At 44.5% G+C, this 20,299-nt stretch overlaps 1 protein-coding gene across 1 annotated transcript; it reads left to right on the top strand.

Moving 5' to 3' along the window:
• The first annotated feature begins 6,041 nt into the window (after positions 1-6,041).
• LOC147448869 (uncharacterized) lies at positions 6,042-11,187 on the top strand. The gene is made up of 2 exons (XM_086521314.1): positions 6,042-9,725; positions 10,684-11,187. The coding sequence occupies exons 1-2, from the start codon at positions 7,088-7,090 to the stop codon at positions 11,052-11,054; spliced, it is 3,009 nt and encodes a 1,002-aa protein (XP_086377440.1). The 5' UTR covers positions 6,042-7,087; the 3' UTR covers positions 11,055-11,187.
• The last annotated feature ends 9,112 nt before the right edge of the window (positions 11,188-20,299 follow it).

Here is a 20,299-nt window from a genome sequence, read left to right as displayed (position 1 = left end):
CAGAGGTTAACACACGAGAAGCCTAATATACAACTCTAAACCAACCCCTAACACCTTCCTGCATCAATACAGCTCCAACAGCCACATCTGAAGCATCCACAAAAACATGGAAAGGTAAATTCCAATCAGGAGCCTGTAAAATAGGAGTAACTGATATCATCTTCTTCAATAGTTGGAGAGATCTTTCCTGAGCATCAGACCACATAAAAGGTACATGCTTCTTAGTCAAATGAGTAAAAGGCATGCACACATTGGCTAAATACCTGATATACCTGCTATGCCACTTAACCTAGCCAACAAATCTACCCAACTCCTTAACATTTGTAGGAGCCTTTGCTGCTTGAATCACTTCAATCTTCTTATCATCAATGGACATCCCCTGATGAGATACCACATGACCCAATAGAATACCACTCTTTACTGCAATCACACTTTTGTAAGGATTCAGACACACTTTGAACATCCTACATCTTTCAAAACATAACCTCAAATGCTGCAAATGTAAGTCCTTTTTGCCAAAAACTGAAAAATCATCCACAAACACCCTCATGAAATCTTGCAAATAGGGCTCAAAAGTCTTATAAGCTGTGTAATTGAAAGATGGTGGACCATTCTTTAGCCCAAAATTCATGACAGTAGAAGAATAAGCCCCCAATTCTGTTATAAAAGTTGTTTTGTGCTGATCTTCCTTAGCCACCTGAATCTAGTTGTACCCAAAAAACCCATCCAAAAAACTATACATTTCTTATCCAGCTACTGCATCCAAAATAGCATCACAAAAATGCATAGGGAAAGGATAAGTAATGGTTGCTGCATTTAATTTCCTATAGTCAACACAAACCCTGATTTTCCCATTCTTTTTGGGAACCACAATAATAGGAGACAACCATGCGACTTCATGGATAGGTTGGATAAACCCAACAGCTAACAACTTGTCAATTTCTTGTTTTACTTGAGCTGCAAAATTAGGGTTCATTATGTACCTCTGTTGAACAATAGGTACTGCATTCTCCTTGAGGTTGATATGATGTTGATGCAAATCAGGATCAATCCCTTTAAGATCAGAATAATCCCAAGCAAATACATCCTTAAATTCCTGTAACAAATGCAACAAGTCCTGCAAAAATTGACCATCCACATGTACACTGACCTTCACCATTTTAGGATCCTCTTCAGTGCCCAAATTAAGCTCCTTCAACTCATCCTATTCAACTCTCTTGGATTGCCCAAACCTTTTGTTGTACAACGTCTCCACCATATCTTTAGCCTCCTGTTCTTCCTGCAGACTTACCTCCTTAGAGCTAGAAGCCACACTCTGATCCATCATTCTTAATACATCAGCTCCCTGAATTTCCTGACCTGAAACATGTGCTTCTTCCCCAGACTCTGATCCTTCATCTTTTTGCAAAATACCCTCAACATCCACTTCAAACACTGGTACAATTGTAGGATTAGCTTGCAAGAATGCTTCTTCCTCATCATCCTCAACTTCATCTGCTAAGTTAATTGATTGGGCAAACATTGGTCTCTCCTTGCCTGAAATTTGCTTCCTCCCAAGCATAGGAATAGTAAGAACTTGTTTACCTTTGGTAAGAACAACCTGATTCTCACCCCAATCCCGTTTCACCTTGGCTAATCTAAACCAAGGTCTGCCTAGCAACATGTCATAAGAACTATGTCCTTCTTTCATCCTGGTACCACAAAGTTCACCAAAAATTGCATACTTGATATTAGCACAGAAGTCTGTCTCAAAATTCCAACTAGTTGCACCCTTGTTTGATCAGCCATCTTAACCTGGAAAGGTGTTGGTTCTAATTTTCCCAAATTCATAGCAAGATACACAGATTCAGGTAATATGTTAACTCCAGATCCTCCATCAAGCAGCACTTCTTCAAACAGTCTTCCTTGAAAAGTCACCTTAATAACTGGTACTACAAAATCAACATTAGAAGGGAGTATAGAGTGAGCACCTGGTTCAATAATGGGTTGTGAGGACAATTCAGCTCCTCTACCCAACAATTTATTCAACAATTTTTCCTTGAAAACTGAAACCAAACACAACATCTGATCTAGGGACAATTGCAAAGGAGAGTTGATCAGTTCTTCAAACCAATCACTTGCTTCACCTAAAACCTGCACTTTCTCCTTTTTAAGAGATGAAGATTCTGCTAACTCTGAAACTCCATTATCCAAAACCTGATGTCTTTGTTCCTTTTCCACTTGCTGGTGTACCCTATCTTTGATCCCTTTTTGTTGTTACCAGTCAATAGGACCCTTGGCCTTAGACCTAGTTATTGCCAAAACCTCAATTCCTCAAAGCTTAAATCTGAATAACTGTTACCTGCATCCTCACCAGGTATCTCCTCAATAATCACAGAGGAAGTTGGTCATGTACAAGTGCTGTAAAAATTGGAATGTCAATAATGATAACATTAGCCTGAGCCTGAGCCTGAGCCTGAGGCGGATTTTGAGGAGCTGGTTGTGGTCTTGCCTGTTGATTGTCCTAATTATAAGGTACAATAGGTATCCCCCTTTCTTCTCTGTGTTTGACCCATAAGTCACATCGGATTCCTACAAAATGATTAGGATCTCCACAATACACACAAGGCCTGACCCCCTGTGGTCTCCTCTGATCATTATCCCGATTTCTGCCAGGCTGTCTGGGAGGTCCCTGAAATGGTGGTCTTCCCCTGAAAGGAGCCACCCGATTTACATCAGCCATAGCCCTACCTCTACCCACATTGGGAGGTGGTTTATTTCTCTGCTTTGGATTGTACCAGCATTGAGAAGTGGTATGCCCATCCTTTTCACAAATTTCACAAAACCTCTTGTCACTAGGAGCAAGAATAGAATAACCTATACCCTTCAATTTCTGCACCAATTCATCTTCAGCATCCTTCTTATCCTTTTTCTTAGCACTTCTTGGAGACCCCTTTTTCTTCCTCACTTTACTTTTGCTACTGTCACTATCAGATGAAACTTCAGACTGAGAATCCGACTCTGAGTGTTCAGTTGATGCAGAATCACCACTGGAATCAGAACTCCTCCTGCCTCTGGACTTAGTCATGCCCAATCTTTTCGCAACTCTAGATGCAGCCACCACCAAATTATCAAAACCCCCTACAATATCAATACTTGCCACAACATTCTTCAAACCTGTCCTTAACCCATTGAGAAAGTACCCTACCAACATTTCATTAATGGGCCTCTCATTACCTTGAAGTCTCTCAACCAAAATCTTGAATTTTTGGGCAAAATCTTCCACCAACATTGAACCCTGTTTAATTCTTCTGAGTTTACTCAGAACATTAGTAGGAGTTTTCTCCTTTCTAAATCTTTGCAAGATAGAAACCTTCAACTCATCATAAGTTGTAAAGTGAGCAACACCATATTGGCTAAACCAACTTATAGCCTTACCTTCCAAAGTTGCTGCAAACTGTTGTAATTTGATATTATCAGGGAAGATACCCTGATATCCACTAGCCTGCCACCTTGTTTCAAACTGAGCCACATGGCAATCTGCACCCGCCTTAGACCTGCCCTTGAACTTTGCTAATTTGATATGTGGATTAGGGGGTGGTTGAGCCATCGGAATAGGTTGTTGGAGCCTCCTAGGTCTTTGCTTGGCAGCTAACAACAGTGGGCCAAAGCTTAGTTGACGTCTACTTCTAATTGGTCTTCATGCCAAGAGTAGTGCCCCCAAGAATTGCCTCACTGACCTTTCCTCTGATGCTCCTTCACTCTCCTGTCCTTGATTCAGCAATGGAACTTCTGGTGGTGAAGTAGGTGCATTATCATCATTGACATAATCATAATGAAAAGGATCTATATTTCCTGCTTGAGTCTGAGCACGAGTATAGTACACCCTCGATCTTCTCCTACCCCTCTCGGCCATGCATCATCTCTGAATAATACACAAAGCACAATACGACCCTTAGAACCTGAATCACAGCCTCAATGAGAGGTCTGCAAATAGCGGGATCGCCAAATGTGTTGTTGGATAAACACACAAGCAATGAATAATCTCCAAGAGATTGAGTTCTGATTAATTCAGGGCTAAGTAGTACTGTGTGTGAGATAGAATCAGGAAATCAGAGAGACAGTGAGAGAACGAGAGAGACTCAGACAAAACATCAGAGATTGTATATCAAGAAAATCCCCAGTGCAAGTTCCTAAAACAAGACTCAACACAATCCCGATTCCGAAAGTTCCCCATTCCCAAATATAAAGTCGCGCCCTGAATTCAGTTAGATAAGCCTGATTCTTGGCATACACTAACAATATCCTATTAAGGTCTTCAGGCTTACAATATCCTATTAAAGTCGCGCCCTGAATTCAGTTAGATAAGCTTGATTCTTGGCATACACTAACAATATCCTATTAAGGTCTTCAGGCTTACAATATCCGACTAGCTACTAACAATCAGACAATACATCCGATATCCGACTACATATCCGACTTTGTATTTACCCTTCAACACGCCTGCAAGTTTGCATCATCATATTTTTTACATCTTCCATGTACCCTTGATCTGCTAATCTCCATTCCCGACATTATTGCCCTTGCCACTTGGCCTTCTTGTTTTCAAGTTCCTCTTCATCTTTGTCTGGATCGCGTACAAACATAATTGGCTCCTCCTACTTTATGTCATAGGAAAACAGAGCTCAAGAGGTTGTTTGGAGCATAAAAGCAAATCAGCCAAGCCCCACCCACATTGCTTCCATATGAAATGCATCTTGCAGGCCATTTCTCTACTCTTGCGGCGTTTTGGACTTAGGGGCTCCAATAGATCGTGTCTTCTCCTTTTTAGCATTGTGATGGTAGCAAAAGCTTGTTCTCCTAACTTTGTCACTTGCATCCTCATGTTATAATCAATTTGTCATTCAAATAAGAACTTTTAGATTTGATTTGAAGTTACTTTACTTATGCTATTGTTGATCATCTCCCCCCCCCCCCCCCCTCCCCCTCTCTCTCATATGTTGTGTCTTAAGTAGGTTTCACATGATAGCCCAGCTTTGTGATTTATGGCCTCAACAGATAAGTTGTGCCTGAGCTACAAAAGCTGTAGTTGTTGGGGGAGGCTTTGTCCTTTCTATCAACTTTCTCGATTTTGGTAGAGTTGGCATAGGCATAGCTTCATTTGGAAGAAGAAGACAAGGCTTCAACTCTGTAGCTTTGGGCAAGTAGTAGGATTGTTCCTATCGATTTGCAGCTTTTGGCGTAACCTTGTGTCCGCAAACGAAGAACAGGTCAACATGCGAAAACGATCTTATGACACAACCAAGATTGAAGTGGATGCATGCTTAAAGCAAGTACACGATTGCAAGTGTCTATATGATGGTGATGACAAAGATATGCAGACATGCATTTATACTATGGAAACATTGTGTCTACAATGTACATAGGAGGGAGAGAGGGAGAGAGAGAGATCCCACTCTGGGTTCAAGGAACTCATTGCACAAACTGGTCACCAACAGGCCACAAGTGTATTTTTGTCTCAATTTCTTTTTACCTTGAGAGGCAGCCTTATGTTGACTCTTCACTATCTTCAAGTCGCCAGGCTCTGCAGAAAAGAGGGGATAGCGAGAGTGTGACAAGTGGTAGGATATGCCACCAAGGCAGGAGGAGGAGCCAGTGGCGATGCCGTATAAGATTCCTCGTGTTCAAGGCATGAATGATGGTTCCAGACGGGGGGAGGCGTCCGGACAAAATAAAATGTCCGAGCGTCGACGTACGCAGGCGGGCTGGCAGAGAGCTCGAGACATTCTTAGGTCGAACGGGCAAGAGAGAACAAACAAATAATACAAAATGAAGAAGGGAGGGGAAGGGGGCCCTCGATGGACGTGAAGTGCTCTGGCCATTGTCTTTCATCATCTTGCTCTTTCTCTCTCAATCATCGCGCCGCGCAGGGTCAGCTTGCACGGGCGCGCACTCACTGTCGCAACAGTAGGCAGAGGGAGAGAGAGAGAGAGAGAGAGTTGTTGTTGTACCCTCAGACCGTCTTCATGACTGAAGACTCAGTCTTGAGCAATATCCACAATGCGAAGTTGGAACCAAATTTCCCGATATCTAATGCCAATGATGCAACACACAAACACACACAGACCCCCTCCCCTCTCTCTCTCTCTCGCTCTCTAATGTATCCGTGGCGCACACATATTTGCATCTTGCAAGCTCTGCTCTCAAAGTGTCCGGCTCCAGCCTCCACCGGCTTTTCTCCTCAGGCTGTTGTGATTAAAGCTAGTGATTGCCATCATCTGTTCACAGCCCACGCCATCTGCGCATCGAGGGGCCGCGGGCCTGCACACTTGTTGGGCGCCGGGCATTATCGCTGGCGTGGGAATGGAAGCATCTTTAGAGAGAGAGAGAGAGAGAGAGCGCGCACACACACAGACACGCTATCTTCTATATAGAAAGGGGTCGCAGTAGAGTACCACCCTGCCCCTCGCAAGCGGATGTTTTTTTTTTGCATGAGTGGGGTACTCGAGTGAGCGGCGGTTTGTGCGCGGGCGGGCACTCCTTCTCATTACACCCTTCTTTCTTTTCAAGAGAAGTGAAAGGATGGGGGATTTGTCTAGTCTTGGGACGTTTTTTGGGTAAAAAAAAGGGATGGGGGGATTTGTTTAGTCTTGGGACGTTTTTTGGGTTAAAAAATCTTGCTTTGGGAAGGTAAAGCTATATAAACCTTGACACCCGCTCGGCTGGGGAGCACTTATCAAGAAGGGTTTTTACAGAGAAAAACATCTGTTTTCCATACATTTCCTTAATGTGTTGCACTAAGGATTAAATTTTAATGTAAATGCCATTGAAATGGTGTGGAAGTTGGCGAAAATTGTGCAGAGCAGGAGAGATTTTGAAAATTGGCCAATGGATATTGTCGCCTGCAGCAGGCAGAGAGAATGAAATTTGTACAAGCGCTGCCCTTGGAGTCCTGCAATTCTGTTTAGCAGTAAACAATTAGTGATGAAGGACGCTTCAGGTAAAGCGGCAGTAAGAAGGTGGAGTGATTAAGGCCAGGCAAGTGTGAAAGGACGCTCAGCAAGTAACCACTACCGAACAGCTCCTGGCTGCTGCAGGAAAGCTAGGAATGGGCCGCAAAGGCGACGACGCGGCCATGCAATGGCTGCTGTGGGCGCTGTTGCTCATCGCTGTAGCGATGACAGTGTGCACTGCAGCGGCGGGCTCGGCGGAAATGGAGGCGCTACTGGCGGTCAAGGCCGCGCTGGTGGACCCGGACGGCGCTCTAAGCGGCTGGTCACCCGAGAGCAGCCTGTGTAACTGGGTGGGCGTTGTCTGCAACGCTTCCGGCACCATAACTGGTCTAGACCTGTCCGACCTCAACCTGGCCGGCACCATCTCCGACGACGTCCAGCAGCTGGGCGCCTCCCTCATCAGCCTCAATATCTCCAACAACAACTTTTCCGGCAGCCTCCCGCTGGCCTTCACCAACCTCACCCGCCTCCAATTTCTGGACATCAGCCACAACTTCTTCAACGGCTCCATCCCTCTGGGCTTCTTCCGCCTCAAATCCCTCCTCAACTTCACTGCCTACAGCAACTCCTTCTCTGGGTCCCTCCCTGCCGAATTCCTCCACCTCCCCTGGCTCCAGCATTTCGACCTCAGTGGCAGCTACTTCTCTGGCCCCATCCCTGCTGAGTACGGTGCCCTCTCCTCTGTTGAATACCTCGATCTCTCCGGCAACCTCCTCAATGGAACCATCCCCCCTCAGCTCGGCAGCTTGCCCGCCATCCGCTTCCTCAAACTCGGCTGGAACCACATTTCCGGCACCATCCCGCCCGAGCTCGGTAACTTATCTGCGACTCTTGAAAGCCTCGACCTTGCCGGTGCTGAGCTTTCTGGCCACATCCCGCCTGAGCTCGGTCATCTCTCGCTCCTCAACACCCTTTTCCTCTACAAGAATAATTTGTCTGGTCACATCCCGCCCGAGCTAGGTGACATTCCAAACCTCATGTCCTTGGATCTTTCTCAAAACATGCTAACAGGTGGGATTCCATCGTCTCTGGCTAACATGCAGAACCTGACTTTACTGAGCTTGATGTACAACAATTTGAGTGGCCGTATACCGGCCGCCATCGCTAGTCTGCCCAACCTTGCGACGTTCCTTATTTGGAACAACTCATTTTCTGGGCATCTTCCTCGTGAGCTGGGCCGGTCATCTCCCTTGGTGTGGTTTGATGCGTCGGCAAATCATTTCTCGGGTCCGATACCGTCAGACCTCTGTGCAGGTGGGAGCCTCTTCAAGCTCATGCTCTTCTCCAACTCTTTCACAGGGGCAATCCCTCCTAGTCTTGCCCATTGCCAGTCATTGTGGCGTCTCCGCATTGAAGACAATCAGCTAAATGGCACTATCCCGGTCGGCTTCGGTACGCTGAAGAATTTCAGCTATTTGGATGTTTCACATAATCAGCTATCGGGGCCACTGCCAGAGGATCTTCTTAAAGCTCCTCTGTTGCAAAACTTTGATGTGTCATACAATCCATTGAGCTGCAGCTTCCCAGAAGCTATATGGAAAATGAAGAGTCTGCAGAAGTTCTATGCATCGGCATGTGATTTTACTGGTGCAATTTCTGATGTTCAGCAATGCCCACCCCTCTTAACATTGGATCTTTCTGGAAATCTACTCACAGGAAGTATATCATCCGGTCTAGGTCGATGCCGGAGGCTCACTTTGCTCAATCTTAGTGGCAACAAGCTCAGTGGCTCTATACCTTCTGAGCTTGCGGGCTTACCTGTCTTAGCCACCTTGGAGCTCTCTCATAACAACCTTAGTGGGTCTATCCCTTCAGATTTTCAAAATACAACTACTTTAGAGGTTTTTGATGTCTCTTACAACAATCTCTCTGGCATTGTCCCGTCCTCGGGTCTCTTCAAGATCATCAACCTGGGTATGCTGGTCGGCAATAAGGGCCTATGTGGTGGTGTGTTGGGTGCTTGTGCTAGTCTAGAGAATGAAATGCTACCTCCTCATCATGAACCCAACAAGAGAAGCCTTGGTCTAATGGCATGGGTCGTCGCAGCTATCTTCGCAATGGCATTGGTGATCCTCATGGCGAGCTTTAGATGCTTCTATAAGCAGTACAAGTGGTACATATGTAGCAAGCTTAGACAAGATGGTGATGAGGATGGATGGAAGCTCACAGCTTTTCAAAGATTAAGTTTCACAGCAGATGACATCGTGCAGTGCTTAACGACGAACAACATCATTGGCATGGGTGCGGCGGGGACGGTGTATAGGGCTGATGTGCCAAGCGGAGAGGTGATTGCCGTAAAGAAGCTATGGCGGAGCCAGAAGGAGGTGGATGTGAAGGATCCACAAATATTGGGTGAAGTGGATGTTCTCGGGAGTGTAAGGCATCGGAACATTGTCAGGTTGTTAGGGTGCTGCTCAAATAGCGATACGACACTTCTTTTGTATGAGTACATGCCAAATGGAAGCTTGGGTGATCTTCTACATGGCAACAAGGAGGCCAATGTTCTTGCAGATTGGATGACAAGGTATAAGATTGCCATGGGTGTGGCTCAAGGTCTTTGCTACCTGCACCATGACTGCTTCCCAGTCGTCGTGCACAGGGATGTCAAATCTAACAATATTCTGCTGGATTCAAACATGGAAGCCCGAGTTGCTGATTTTGGCGTCGCAAAACTGATCGAGGAGACGGAATCTATGTCAGTGATTGCAGGCTCTTACGGCTACATTGCACCAGGTAAATGGTTATGACACTTGAATCTCAGTTTGAATGGTGCTTTGACATGGATATTAGATAGGGTAACATGTTTGATTATGCTGTTATTTGACAGGTTTTTATAGCATACTAAATTGGAAACCCTCTAAAATGTAAAGATGAGCTCAATAGGTATTTGGGTTTGTTTAGAAGGTGCCCAATTCTGTCAGGAAAATTAGAAGTTCCAGGGGCCGAGCAACATCTTAGCCTGTACAAACTTCTATTATTTGCATACCAGTGTCGTAAACGCATGTCTGCCTGAGAGAGAGGAATTGGTGCAAAATTGGGCATTGTTGAAAATATGTCTGTAGTCTTCTGCTTGTTTCGGACGCTGGTGCGTATGAAATAGTGTCTCCCCACAGACATGGTATTGGGCAATGCCATACATAGGCATTACTTAACAGCATCTCAGATATTCTACTTCGCTAGAATGCTGATACAGTTCCTGTGATTGTCCTCTGGCCAAACCGCTCTCGATGACAATTGTCTGGTACGGGAAAGCACTACTGACCTAAGAAACCGGCGTCCGTTCTCCACAACCAAGGTGTTTTAGTTTTGTGAGTGCAAAATCAAGGAATCTTATGTGCCAAAATACCTCGAGGTATATCCACATTTTGCCTGCAGTGCTGTGCTTTGTAAAATTTTTGACGTTCGGATGTGCAAATCCCTAGAAATTCGGGTTTTTCCTGTGGTGGGCTTTACCAAGAGTAAAGTAATCTTTTTTTATTTGACCATAAAAGCAGGAAAGAATGTATTATAGAGCAATTAATCTTGATTGCTTTTTGCATTTATTTCAAGTTCTGCATTTAGTCCATCTAGAGGTGAAAATTAAACTTTGGTAGCACGATTCATGATGATTTTAAGTGATTCAAGTATTGAAAATGCCTGTCAAGCTGGACACCCATTCTTATTGATCTTGAATTTGGATATTATGATGCAGAGTATGCGTACACAATGCAGGTGGACGAGAAGAGCGACATCTACAGCTTTGGGGTAGTATTGCTGGAGCTTTTGACAGGGAAGAGGCCGATCGAGGCGGAGTATGGCGATGCGGTGAACATCGTGGAGTGGGTGAGAGAGAAGGTGCAAGGCGGCGAGGAGGCGGTAGCCGAGGTTTTGGGAGGCGAGGGTGCGGCCATCAGCTGGGTGCGAGAAGAGATGACGCTGGTGTTGCGAGTGGCGCTTCTCTGCACCAGCAAAGCACCCATTGATCGCCCCTCTATGCGCGATGTCGTGACTATGCTCTCTGAAGCAAAGCCCCGCCGCAAGCACCCTCACGATCCCACCCCCACCACCACTCGCATCCTTTGACGCTCACCAACCCATCTTTTTGTAACAGACTCTTTCCTCCCAAGTCTTGTACCATACACACACACACACCTACAGAAGATTTAAATACACTCACTCTTGCGGAACACGCCTTGAGTTCAAATCCTTTCCATTACATATTTCTGCCTTTGGAGTCTTTCGGGATTGTTCCATTTCTCTCTCTCTCTCTCATAACGGGTTCAACTCTCCTCGTGGGTTAGATCTTTAAGTTCTCTTGGGATAGTTTCCTACGATGTTAAAATTCTCTTCTTCTCTCTCTCTCTCTCTCTCTCTCTCTTTCAACACTCCTTGGATAGATCTTTGAGGTCTCTTGGGATTGTTTCTACGACGTTAAAAACTTATCTTCTTCCTCTCTTCTCTTTCTCCCTCTCTATTAAAAAGTGGACATTTAACCTTTCTATGGGCCAAGTGTGTTGGATTGGTTATTTGAGTTCCCCCCCCCCCCCCCTCTCTCTCTCTCTCTCTCTCTCTCTCTCTCTCTCTCTCTCTCTCTCTCTGAAGAGAACCTGTTTTTCCCGAGTGTTAAGCCCATGTCACACATGTTTGTCCGGACTTGTTTGAGGATGAGGTGATATCAGGTGGAAGGTCTAAGAAAGTGGCTGTGGCTTAGTGTAATTGATTGACTTGAACCTCTTGTTCATCAATGCTGAATGGCAGACATTGCTCTTTCTTCCATGACATGGGAAAAACTTTTGTTTCTCACGTCGGGCTTCACGTACACAAGTCTCCAGTATGCCCGCATGGCTTCCCACCTTGACAGGTGCTATTGCTCTCACCAAGATGATTGGATCCCGTCGCCACTTGAGTTGAATGAAGGTGCTACCAACTAAGAGCATGTCGGATCATATGCCATTACACTTGGAACACAGGAAAGCCAATGGGGGGGGCGGGGGGTCAAGAGAGCGAGACTGTTATCCAGAGAGACCCTCCTCCAGTCAAAGACTGCCAATCAAGCGCATTTCTTTAGGGCTGTGAAAATCAAGAAGAGCCTCGACTCTGTCTACTTGCTCACAAATGAAAATGGGAATGTTACTCATGACCAAGGCACAATGGTTGGGATGATGCTGGATCACCTTAGTCAAAGCATTGGCCAAACAAAGACCCGCTCTCAAGAAGTGGATGAAGCCAAAGTGACCTTGCTAGAGAGTGTCAATAGGAAAGTTTCCCAACCTGAAGCCAATCGTCTAATTGGACTTCTATGAAGGTGAATGTTCGCTTGCATTGTAAGCTCTTGGCAAGGAGAAATCCCAAGGTTGGGATGGTTTGACCATTGAGTTCTTCATGGAGTTCAGGGAGGACCTAAAGGTCCCCGGTTACGTGTATGGCTAACCAGGCTTTGGACAAGGGGTCCTTGGACCTCAATGTGAAAATAGGGCTTATCAAACCTATCCCCAAACGGGTTTGCTGCTCGCAGCTTAAGCATTGGCGCTCCATAACTATGATGTCGGTGGCATACAAAATCATTGCCAAGGCATTCGTTATTAGAATGACTCCCCTCCTTGACAGAGTCAGTTCCCCTCATCAACACGGGTTTATTAAAGGAAGGTCTATTTATAACAACATCTTGACAGCAATGGTTGGCATTGAGTACGTGGCCTTCACCAAGCAAGAGTGCGTTTTGCTTCAGCTTGATCTGGACTAGACTTATGATAGGATTGTGTGGTCCTTCATTGAAGATGTCATGAAATCACTAAACTTTGGGCCGCGCCTCTGTCAGCTTATACACACTCTTGGTGAGTATAGCCTGTCGAAGCTCTTGTTCAATGATAGAATTGTGGGCTCATTTGAAGCCAAAAGATTGGTCAAGCAAAGACGCCCCCTGGTCCCTCTTCTCTTTGATATTGGGTCGCATCGTCTAATCATGACGCTTGAGCCACGGGAAAGTTGATCTCGCGCGGGAACAACCAGCTCCTAGCCAAGATGCTCGCGGACAACTCTATCCTCTTCTTGAAAGCCTGCCCCCATGTGCTCAAGAAGGCCCTTGAGATTGTCCAGACATCTATTGTGGCCTCTGGATTGAAGTGCAGTATCGAGAAATCTAGATTAATTTCCTTGACAAAAAACGACTCTTTTGACCCATTGGTATGGTATGGGGAGATTGTGTCAAGGTAGGATTTTTAGGCATTTGGGGGCCTCTGTTGGGGTGGACATTACTCATAAGCAAAGCTTTCAATGGGTCCTTGAGAAGATTCATAGGAAAATGGGAAGGTGGGAGTATGTGTTGCTTCCCTTCCAGAGTCTGGCTAGAGTGATCAATTCATTTATGCTTCCCTATATTGCCTTCACCATCCTGCTCCTCAAAATGGCCAAATGTATTTGGAAGGAGTTTTTAAAACACGTTAAAAGATTCTTATAGAGAAACAATACTAAAACCTTGGCGCCATAGCAATGGGCAAAGTGGGAAGGTATCGCTAGAAAGTTGATCCAACGTAGCCTTGGAATTCTTAACCCAGTTGTTCATTTGCCAAGTTTGTGGTGTCCATCGCAAATTAAGACCAGTCTTGGGCTATCATGACCAAGGATATGATTGACAAGGCAAAACTTTGCTCTGAAGGTGGTCAATAGAAAGGGATCAATGTGCATGACAAACCTTTAGCCCCGGGGTGGGCGAGCGTAAACTGGGTGGCATCACGGGAGAGTTGGTGCGAAAGTGCGTTAGAGCAACAGGGACACTAGAATGGGGTGAATCAACGAGATACTTCCAGAAGTCCATCTCGCACTAGTGCCCCTGGTTGTCTAAAAGTTGTTGGAGTTTCCTTGAACCCTTATTGGAGAGAAATCGCAAGAAGGATGAACAATAAAGGGCTTCAAAGGCTGCGCCACTTTTGGGATAGGAACAACAAGTGCTGGAAATCTGCTGACCATGTGGTTGCCCAGTTTAAACTCATTCAGTAACATGGAGAAGCTACTTATTAACAGGGTTGTAGAAGGTATGGACCCCGGTTTGATTCTGATATGCAAATCTACTTTTGAGTGGAAAGCTTGGAAATGGCCCATGAGTAGCCGGTTCTTTAAACCCCAGGCCAAGGGTATTTACCAAATCTTAATTCATGAGATTGATTGGTTCGTCCCTTTAAACAAACAGTGGAAGAAGCATTGGTCGGAGGCTCGATGGGTGGAGGTCATGAAGAACATGTGGAATCCACAGTGGCCTCAGTATATGAAGATATTTTCGAGGTTTTCGTGGAAGGTACTTTGGGGGGTCTTGCCTACAGGAGTCAAGATTCAAGCACGTGGTATCGGACCCGATAGATGTTCAAGGTGCAGATCGGCTAGCGAAGACCTCGGCCACCTTTTCATGGAACGCTCGGGCCTCACAAGAAAGCTATGCAAATGGATTCAAAGGACGTGGAAAATAGGATTTTTCAAGAGCGATTTGTACCTTGGTGGCAAACAATTTAGAAGTTCAACACTGTTAATTTGTACTCAAATTGTCAGATATTGTTTCTTCTGGAAGGCCATCTACTGTCGTGTTTTCGATAGCGACCTCTCTGGGGCTAGCTTCTTAGAGATTGTACAAGAAAGCAAGGAATTAATATATGTAGTCAATAAAAGGCAGAGCACGGAAGATTGGCTTAAGGCAACCCTCGCCATCCGGTCAGCACTGTGCACTCTATAGAGAACGTCGAAGATAGGGTTCTTTAAGAAGGATTTGTGCCTTGGTGGGAAACATTTTCGAAATCCTGTGCTTCTAGTCTGTACTCAAATTGTCAGATATTGTTTCTTCAATAATCTTTGGAAGGCAAGGAACAACCGAGTTTTTGACAGCAACCTATCTATGGCTATCTTCTTAGAGATAGTACAAGAAAGCAAGGAGATTATATTGGTGGTAGGAAAAGGGAAAAACTCGGATGACTCGATTAGGGCGACTCTCACCATCCTGTGTGAAGGTTCGTTAATAGTTCGATACTTGGTTCGGCTGATGTACAATTTCTTGATGAAATTCTACTACAATCACTCACAATTGTGAGTTTTGAAAGGTTTTTTTTTTTTTTAAATGACATTCATCCATATGGATACTAAGGCCATCCAGATGGATACTAAGGCCTTTAACACACCAAACAAAAAAAAGTTAAAGATAAATTTTTGAAGCCCTTATGGAAAAGAAAAAATAAAAATAAAGAGAATTTTTTTTTGTGTGCCAAGCTCACAATTGTGAGTGCCCCCCCCCCCCCCCCCCCCCCCAAACAAAAAAAAAAAAAAGACATTTAAAAAAAAAGCAAGTGAAAAGGAAATCATGAGCTCCCATTTTTCAAAAAATTGCTTTCTCCCTTCTCGTCTATGGCATATTTCAACATGCCAAAAAGAATGATTCGTAGATTTGATTTCACACTGGAATGAATTTTCTCTCTCAACAAATGTATGGGTTTTGTTTTTAAAAGGTCTTTCTTAAGGCTTAAACAAATCAATTAGGAAGCAGATTAAACATAGCCCTCGACCAAAGCACTTGCATACCAATAACAATAGGCGTTGCAAGCCTTTCAAGCATAAACGACAGTAACAAGAAGTGGGGTCTCACTCTAGAATCTCTTCATTTTTCTCTCTTTCTAAGCTAAGAATGGCTATTGGAAGTTATGGTATCCTTTGCATATGATGAGGTAAGCCCCTCCTTTTATATTTTCTCTTATTCTTTTAGGTGTAAGTGCTTTGTCCATTCATGGCACATTTGTAATTTCATCATCATCATCATCCTTAAACACCCCCCCCCCCCCCCCCCCCCCCCCCCCCAAACCCCCAAAAAAAAAAAAAAGACACACCCAAAGTAGAGGGATCTTAGGTGGGGGTTTAATCCACCGTTGATCCCATCTCCATGAGATAAAAAATAGGCTCCCTAGCTTCGTCACCCGTGACTTGAACCCTGCCCTCCACGCTCCCACAACTTAACCAGCTCACCTATCGTGCGTCATTGCACACTAAGCGATGGCACGTGTATAAGACCTTGCCCCCCTTGCTACATCGATCCGACGCTCCAAAATGCATGCATCGCCGATAAATCGCCCTTGTCGTCAATCGCGCATCTCTCACCGCGTGTCACTTATAAACGAGCCCGCCCCCGCCCCCCGCCCCCCACCCACACACACGTCTTGAGTCCATGGCTTGTCACATAGAGCTATGAGGTCTCTTGGGAACTTTCCTACGACGTTGAAATTTCTCTTCTTCTTCTTCTTCTTCTCTCTCCAAGGAGTCTAATCACCCCTGCAGATGGATTTTCATAAGAAAACTAACTTCAAGTTTGATACAACTCATCCACCTGGTCTTTGAGATGTGGAGCATCCTTGCTAGAGAAGGGTTAATTGCTAGTCGAGTTGCCAAAGGGAATTGAACCCATGACCTTGGCCATAAACCGAATGCTCTCACAAAGTCGGGTAGCACTCATTGGCTAAATGGGCTTTTTTCTGTTAGAAGCTATAGGCAAAGTAGCACAATTTGTGCACTGAATTGAACTTTTGGAAACTATCCAAACAATAAAGGTCCACTTTGACCCCCCTTTTTGTAGTGGGTAAAATCTCTTTCATTGTTGATATGCTTTCTTTCTGTTTTGATACTATAAAGTAATTCCGGATTCCTTGGAGGCTCTCTTATAAAAGTGCTCACTTGTAGGGTAAGGGGGCCAATAAAAAACAGGCCCCTGTAGACAGCCGTTGGACCCCTTATCTTTAAGAAATCTTTTTTCCAGAAGAAGGTCACCAAGTTACTCTTGCTGGGTTGGCTAGCGTGGTTTGTCTTCAAAGTGTGGGCCGTCGGATGTGCTTTCAAGCTTCGGTGGCCGCTTTTGGCTCATTATACCCCTTGGGAGTGGCTTCCCTCTCGACCCCAATTTTGTTACACAAAAAAACTTCGCAAGCGCCATACTTTCTCTGCACAGATCGATTCGTCACTGTACTTGTTTTGTGGTTAGTGACAACGAAGAGCTTTCTATTGGGCCTCTCACCTCCTGTTTTGGTGCAGCACAGAGATCGCGAGCTCGAGTTCGGCTTAGGTGGCCTTAAGTCGGCCCCCTTACCCTAATCGAAAGCAAAAGGATATTGATCCTCTCTTTTGCATCTGTCACCATAGATTAGGGTGTGTGCACACACTAGGCATGCCAATCTTGCCTCCTTGCTTCCAATTCTCTAAAAGAGCTCCCTTGCCAATGCTTAGATCTTGGCTTATCAAATTAGAGAACAGAGCTCCCAAACTTTCGTAATGGCTTAATCAGAAAATTTTCAATAGCCTAATTTTTCCATTCTGCCTTACAAAAATGTCGTTTGGGAGATCTGACTCGTGCACCCCCTCTTTTGCATAGACTTTTTTTTTTCGGAGAATTACCTACAACTTCGAAATTACAACACACACACCAAACCCCCGTAAGGTGGAGGGAGCCCGACTCTTAAGGTGAGTTGTCCCGGCCAGGTAAGGTTGGTAGAGCAAGAGCCCCTTGTGTACTTTGCTTTAGGCAGCTAAGCACACTTTGTGCTTTAAATTGACTTGGCAACCATTCAAACTAACCAAGGGCCACCTCCTTTTCTTAGTGGGTCTAAAGCTTTCAAGCTTGATCTACTTTCTGTTTTGATACGATAAAGTAATTCCGATTCATTGGAGATGCTCTTAAAAAAATTGCAAAGGCAAAAGGGTGTCGAAATGACTCCTGTCTTTTGTCTGCATCACCATAGATGAGCATGCGCTTCTTTCTTTGAAGCATGCCTTAGGTGTGTGCACACACGGAACATCTCTCTCTCTCAAGTGTGGTAGATTGGTTATACCGTTTCCCTCTTGAATAACAGGTCTTGAATTCTACTCTCCTCGTCGAATAGATCTTTAAGGGCTCTTGGGATAGTTTCTTACGACGTTAAAATTCTCTTCTTCTTCTTCTTCCCTCCCTCCCTCTCTCTCTCTCTCTCTCTCTCTCGCTCTCTCGTCGGATAGATCTTTAAGGGCTCTTGGGATAGTTTCCTACGACTTCTCTTCTTCTTCTTCTCTCTCTCTCTCTCTCTCTCTCTATCTCTCTCTCTCTCTCTATATATATATATATATATATATCCATCGACATGTTTCCATAGAGAGTGGCCTACATTTTTGAAGATACACCTGCACTGCTTATTCTTTCAGCTCTATGTGAAACCGGACTCCCAGAACACCGAATGTAGTTTCCACAACACCTCTCATATCTTTACTTTTGTAGGTTCTCCTCCACATTTCTAGGTATAACAATTGCTTGCTTCTAGTTTGCTTTTCTATCGTTAGACCCCAAATCAAAAAGCTCAACTAAGTTTTGACCATCTCGTTACCTTGATGTTCATCCCACTTCAAAAGTAGGGCTTATTGGGGGGACCATGAAAGATGAAAGAGGATGATTGACAGCATGACATGCCCTATTTGCTAGACCTTTGCACACCTCATTCTCTAAAAGCCAGAAAGGTTATACAAAATAATCCAAAAAGAAAGAGACAAAACTTCATAATAAAAAGTAGGAAGGGTGTACTTGTTGATTGGATGCTCAATTGCCCAAGGCCTCAAAATATACAGCGTGTCTCATAATGCAAAATCTCACACTACCAAAATGCACTCTTCTCTTTACTTTGCAATTTATGAGTACAAGTGGCTCATAAGTAGTAGAGAGGCGGTCCCATAATAGAGAGAGAGGTAATGCCAAAGCCTTCCTAGGGGTTTATGATGATGCCCACACGGAGGGGGTTAATCGTTATGAATTACCCATTCCTCGCTCCTCTAATTGCACCTCAAAAGGGTGCAGTTAGAAATGGGCATGCTACCCCCTCCCTTTATCGTGTGCGTGTGAATCTACCTTGTCACATCATGTCTTTTCAATCAAATCCTACAAATTATTCTATTCTTAGGAGGCTCCCTCTAAGAAAAAATTAGAGGTAAAAACCAATGATATATAGAAAAGCCCAACAAATAATCATTTTGAGGGAAGTTGTAGAGAGTCTACCCAATCATGAATCATTTGTAGCATCTTTAGAGAATATTTCTATGCTTGTTTCTTCTCTAAAAAATGCCATTTGTTGCTTCTCTGAATGTGATTATAGGCTTTCGTAAATACTTTTTGGACAACCTTCTGTAGCTTGGTAAGTACACTATCAGGGGATAGGGTTCGAGAAGTGAGCCGAGAAGGCACATGACCTCTGTGGTTGCGGGGAGGCGGAGAGAGAGAGAGAGAGAGAGAGAGAGAGAGAGAGAGAGAGAGAGAGAGAGAGAGAGAGAGATAAAAGGGATATGGAGCTTGAGGCTACGTCGGCTTAGGCTTACAAAGGTGGGAGAGATATGAGAGGGATATAGAGCTTGAGGCTATGGTTGTAGAAGCATGGTGGGTGCGGAGTGCGAGGGAGAAGAAGAACCTACACATAGAGTGGGTGAAACTCAATGAGCATATTCTTCACAACTCCTTATTCTATTAGGCATAAAAAATAAGGTTAGTGATGGGTTACTTAGCATTGTGGGTGTCCGGCCAGCTGGTTTGAAACCCAACAATCTCCCACTTGAAGGCCAACATGGCCCAAGTGGCCAATGGATGTACAACTTGAATGACCGTGAAGCATTTCAGTGGCTTCACCCTACACCCATCATGATTCTCAATGCAATGTGCAAACCACTCTGAGGCTAGGCTCTTTGCGAGAGCATCTACAGGGTTGTCATCCTTATGAACCTTAACTATCTTAATGCGCGTGCTAGCTAGTATGTCCAATATCACATGATGTCTGACTTTTATGTGTTTTAAATTGGAGTGAAACACAATGTTCTTTGCTAACACAATAACAATCTGATTGATAAATGCCAAGATCTCCCACTAGATGAGCTAACCATACAACTTCCTTATTGCTAGTACCAAAAGCTTCAACATACTCTACCTCTGTGGTGGAAGACAAAGTGCAATCCTAGATATATGATCTCCATGACACAACTGCTCCAACAAATAGGAATACATAGCTAAACATGGATATTCAACTCTCCACACAACTTGAATAATCGGCATCCGTGTATGCATCACTGTTCCCAAAGCATAAAAACTTGCCTATTGTACCGTTAAGGTATCTTAGAATGTGCTTCACTTCTTCTTAGTGCTGCCTGCCAGGATTTGCTATAAATTTGCTAACCACTCCCATTGCAAATGTAATGTCTTGTCTGGTGGCTACCAGGTGTACATAAGACTGCCTAATGCTAAACAATATGGCACCTTTGCCATTTTTTCTTCCTCAAATCATACATGGGAGCATCATTCTTGCTAATTT

Source organism: Adiantum capillus-veneris, chromosome 10 (assembly GCF_014529385.1).
Source record: "Adiantum capillus-veneris isolate H3 chromosome 10, ASM1452938v2, whole genome shotgun sequence".
Classification (NCBI taxonomy): domain Eukaryota; kingdom Viridiplantae; phylum Streptophyta; class Polypodiopsida; order Polypodiales; family Pteridaceae; genus Adiantum; species Adiantum capillus-veneris.
The sequence above is the reverse complement of the archived record's forward strand: the minus strand, read 5'-3'. Positions and strand labels throughout refer to the sequence as shown.

Bases quoted from the DNA above. Each gene is read 5' to 3' on its own strand.
- LOC147448869 (XM_086521314.1), top strand. From the start codon at position 7,088: ATGGGCCGCAAAGGCGACGACGCGGCCATGCAATGGCTGCTGTGGGCG. The intron at 9,726-10,683 runs GTAAATGGTTAT...ATTATGATGCAG, and splicing joins TTACGGCTACATTGCACCAG to AGTATGCGTACACAATGCAG.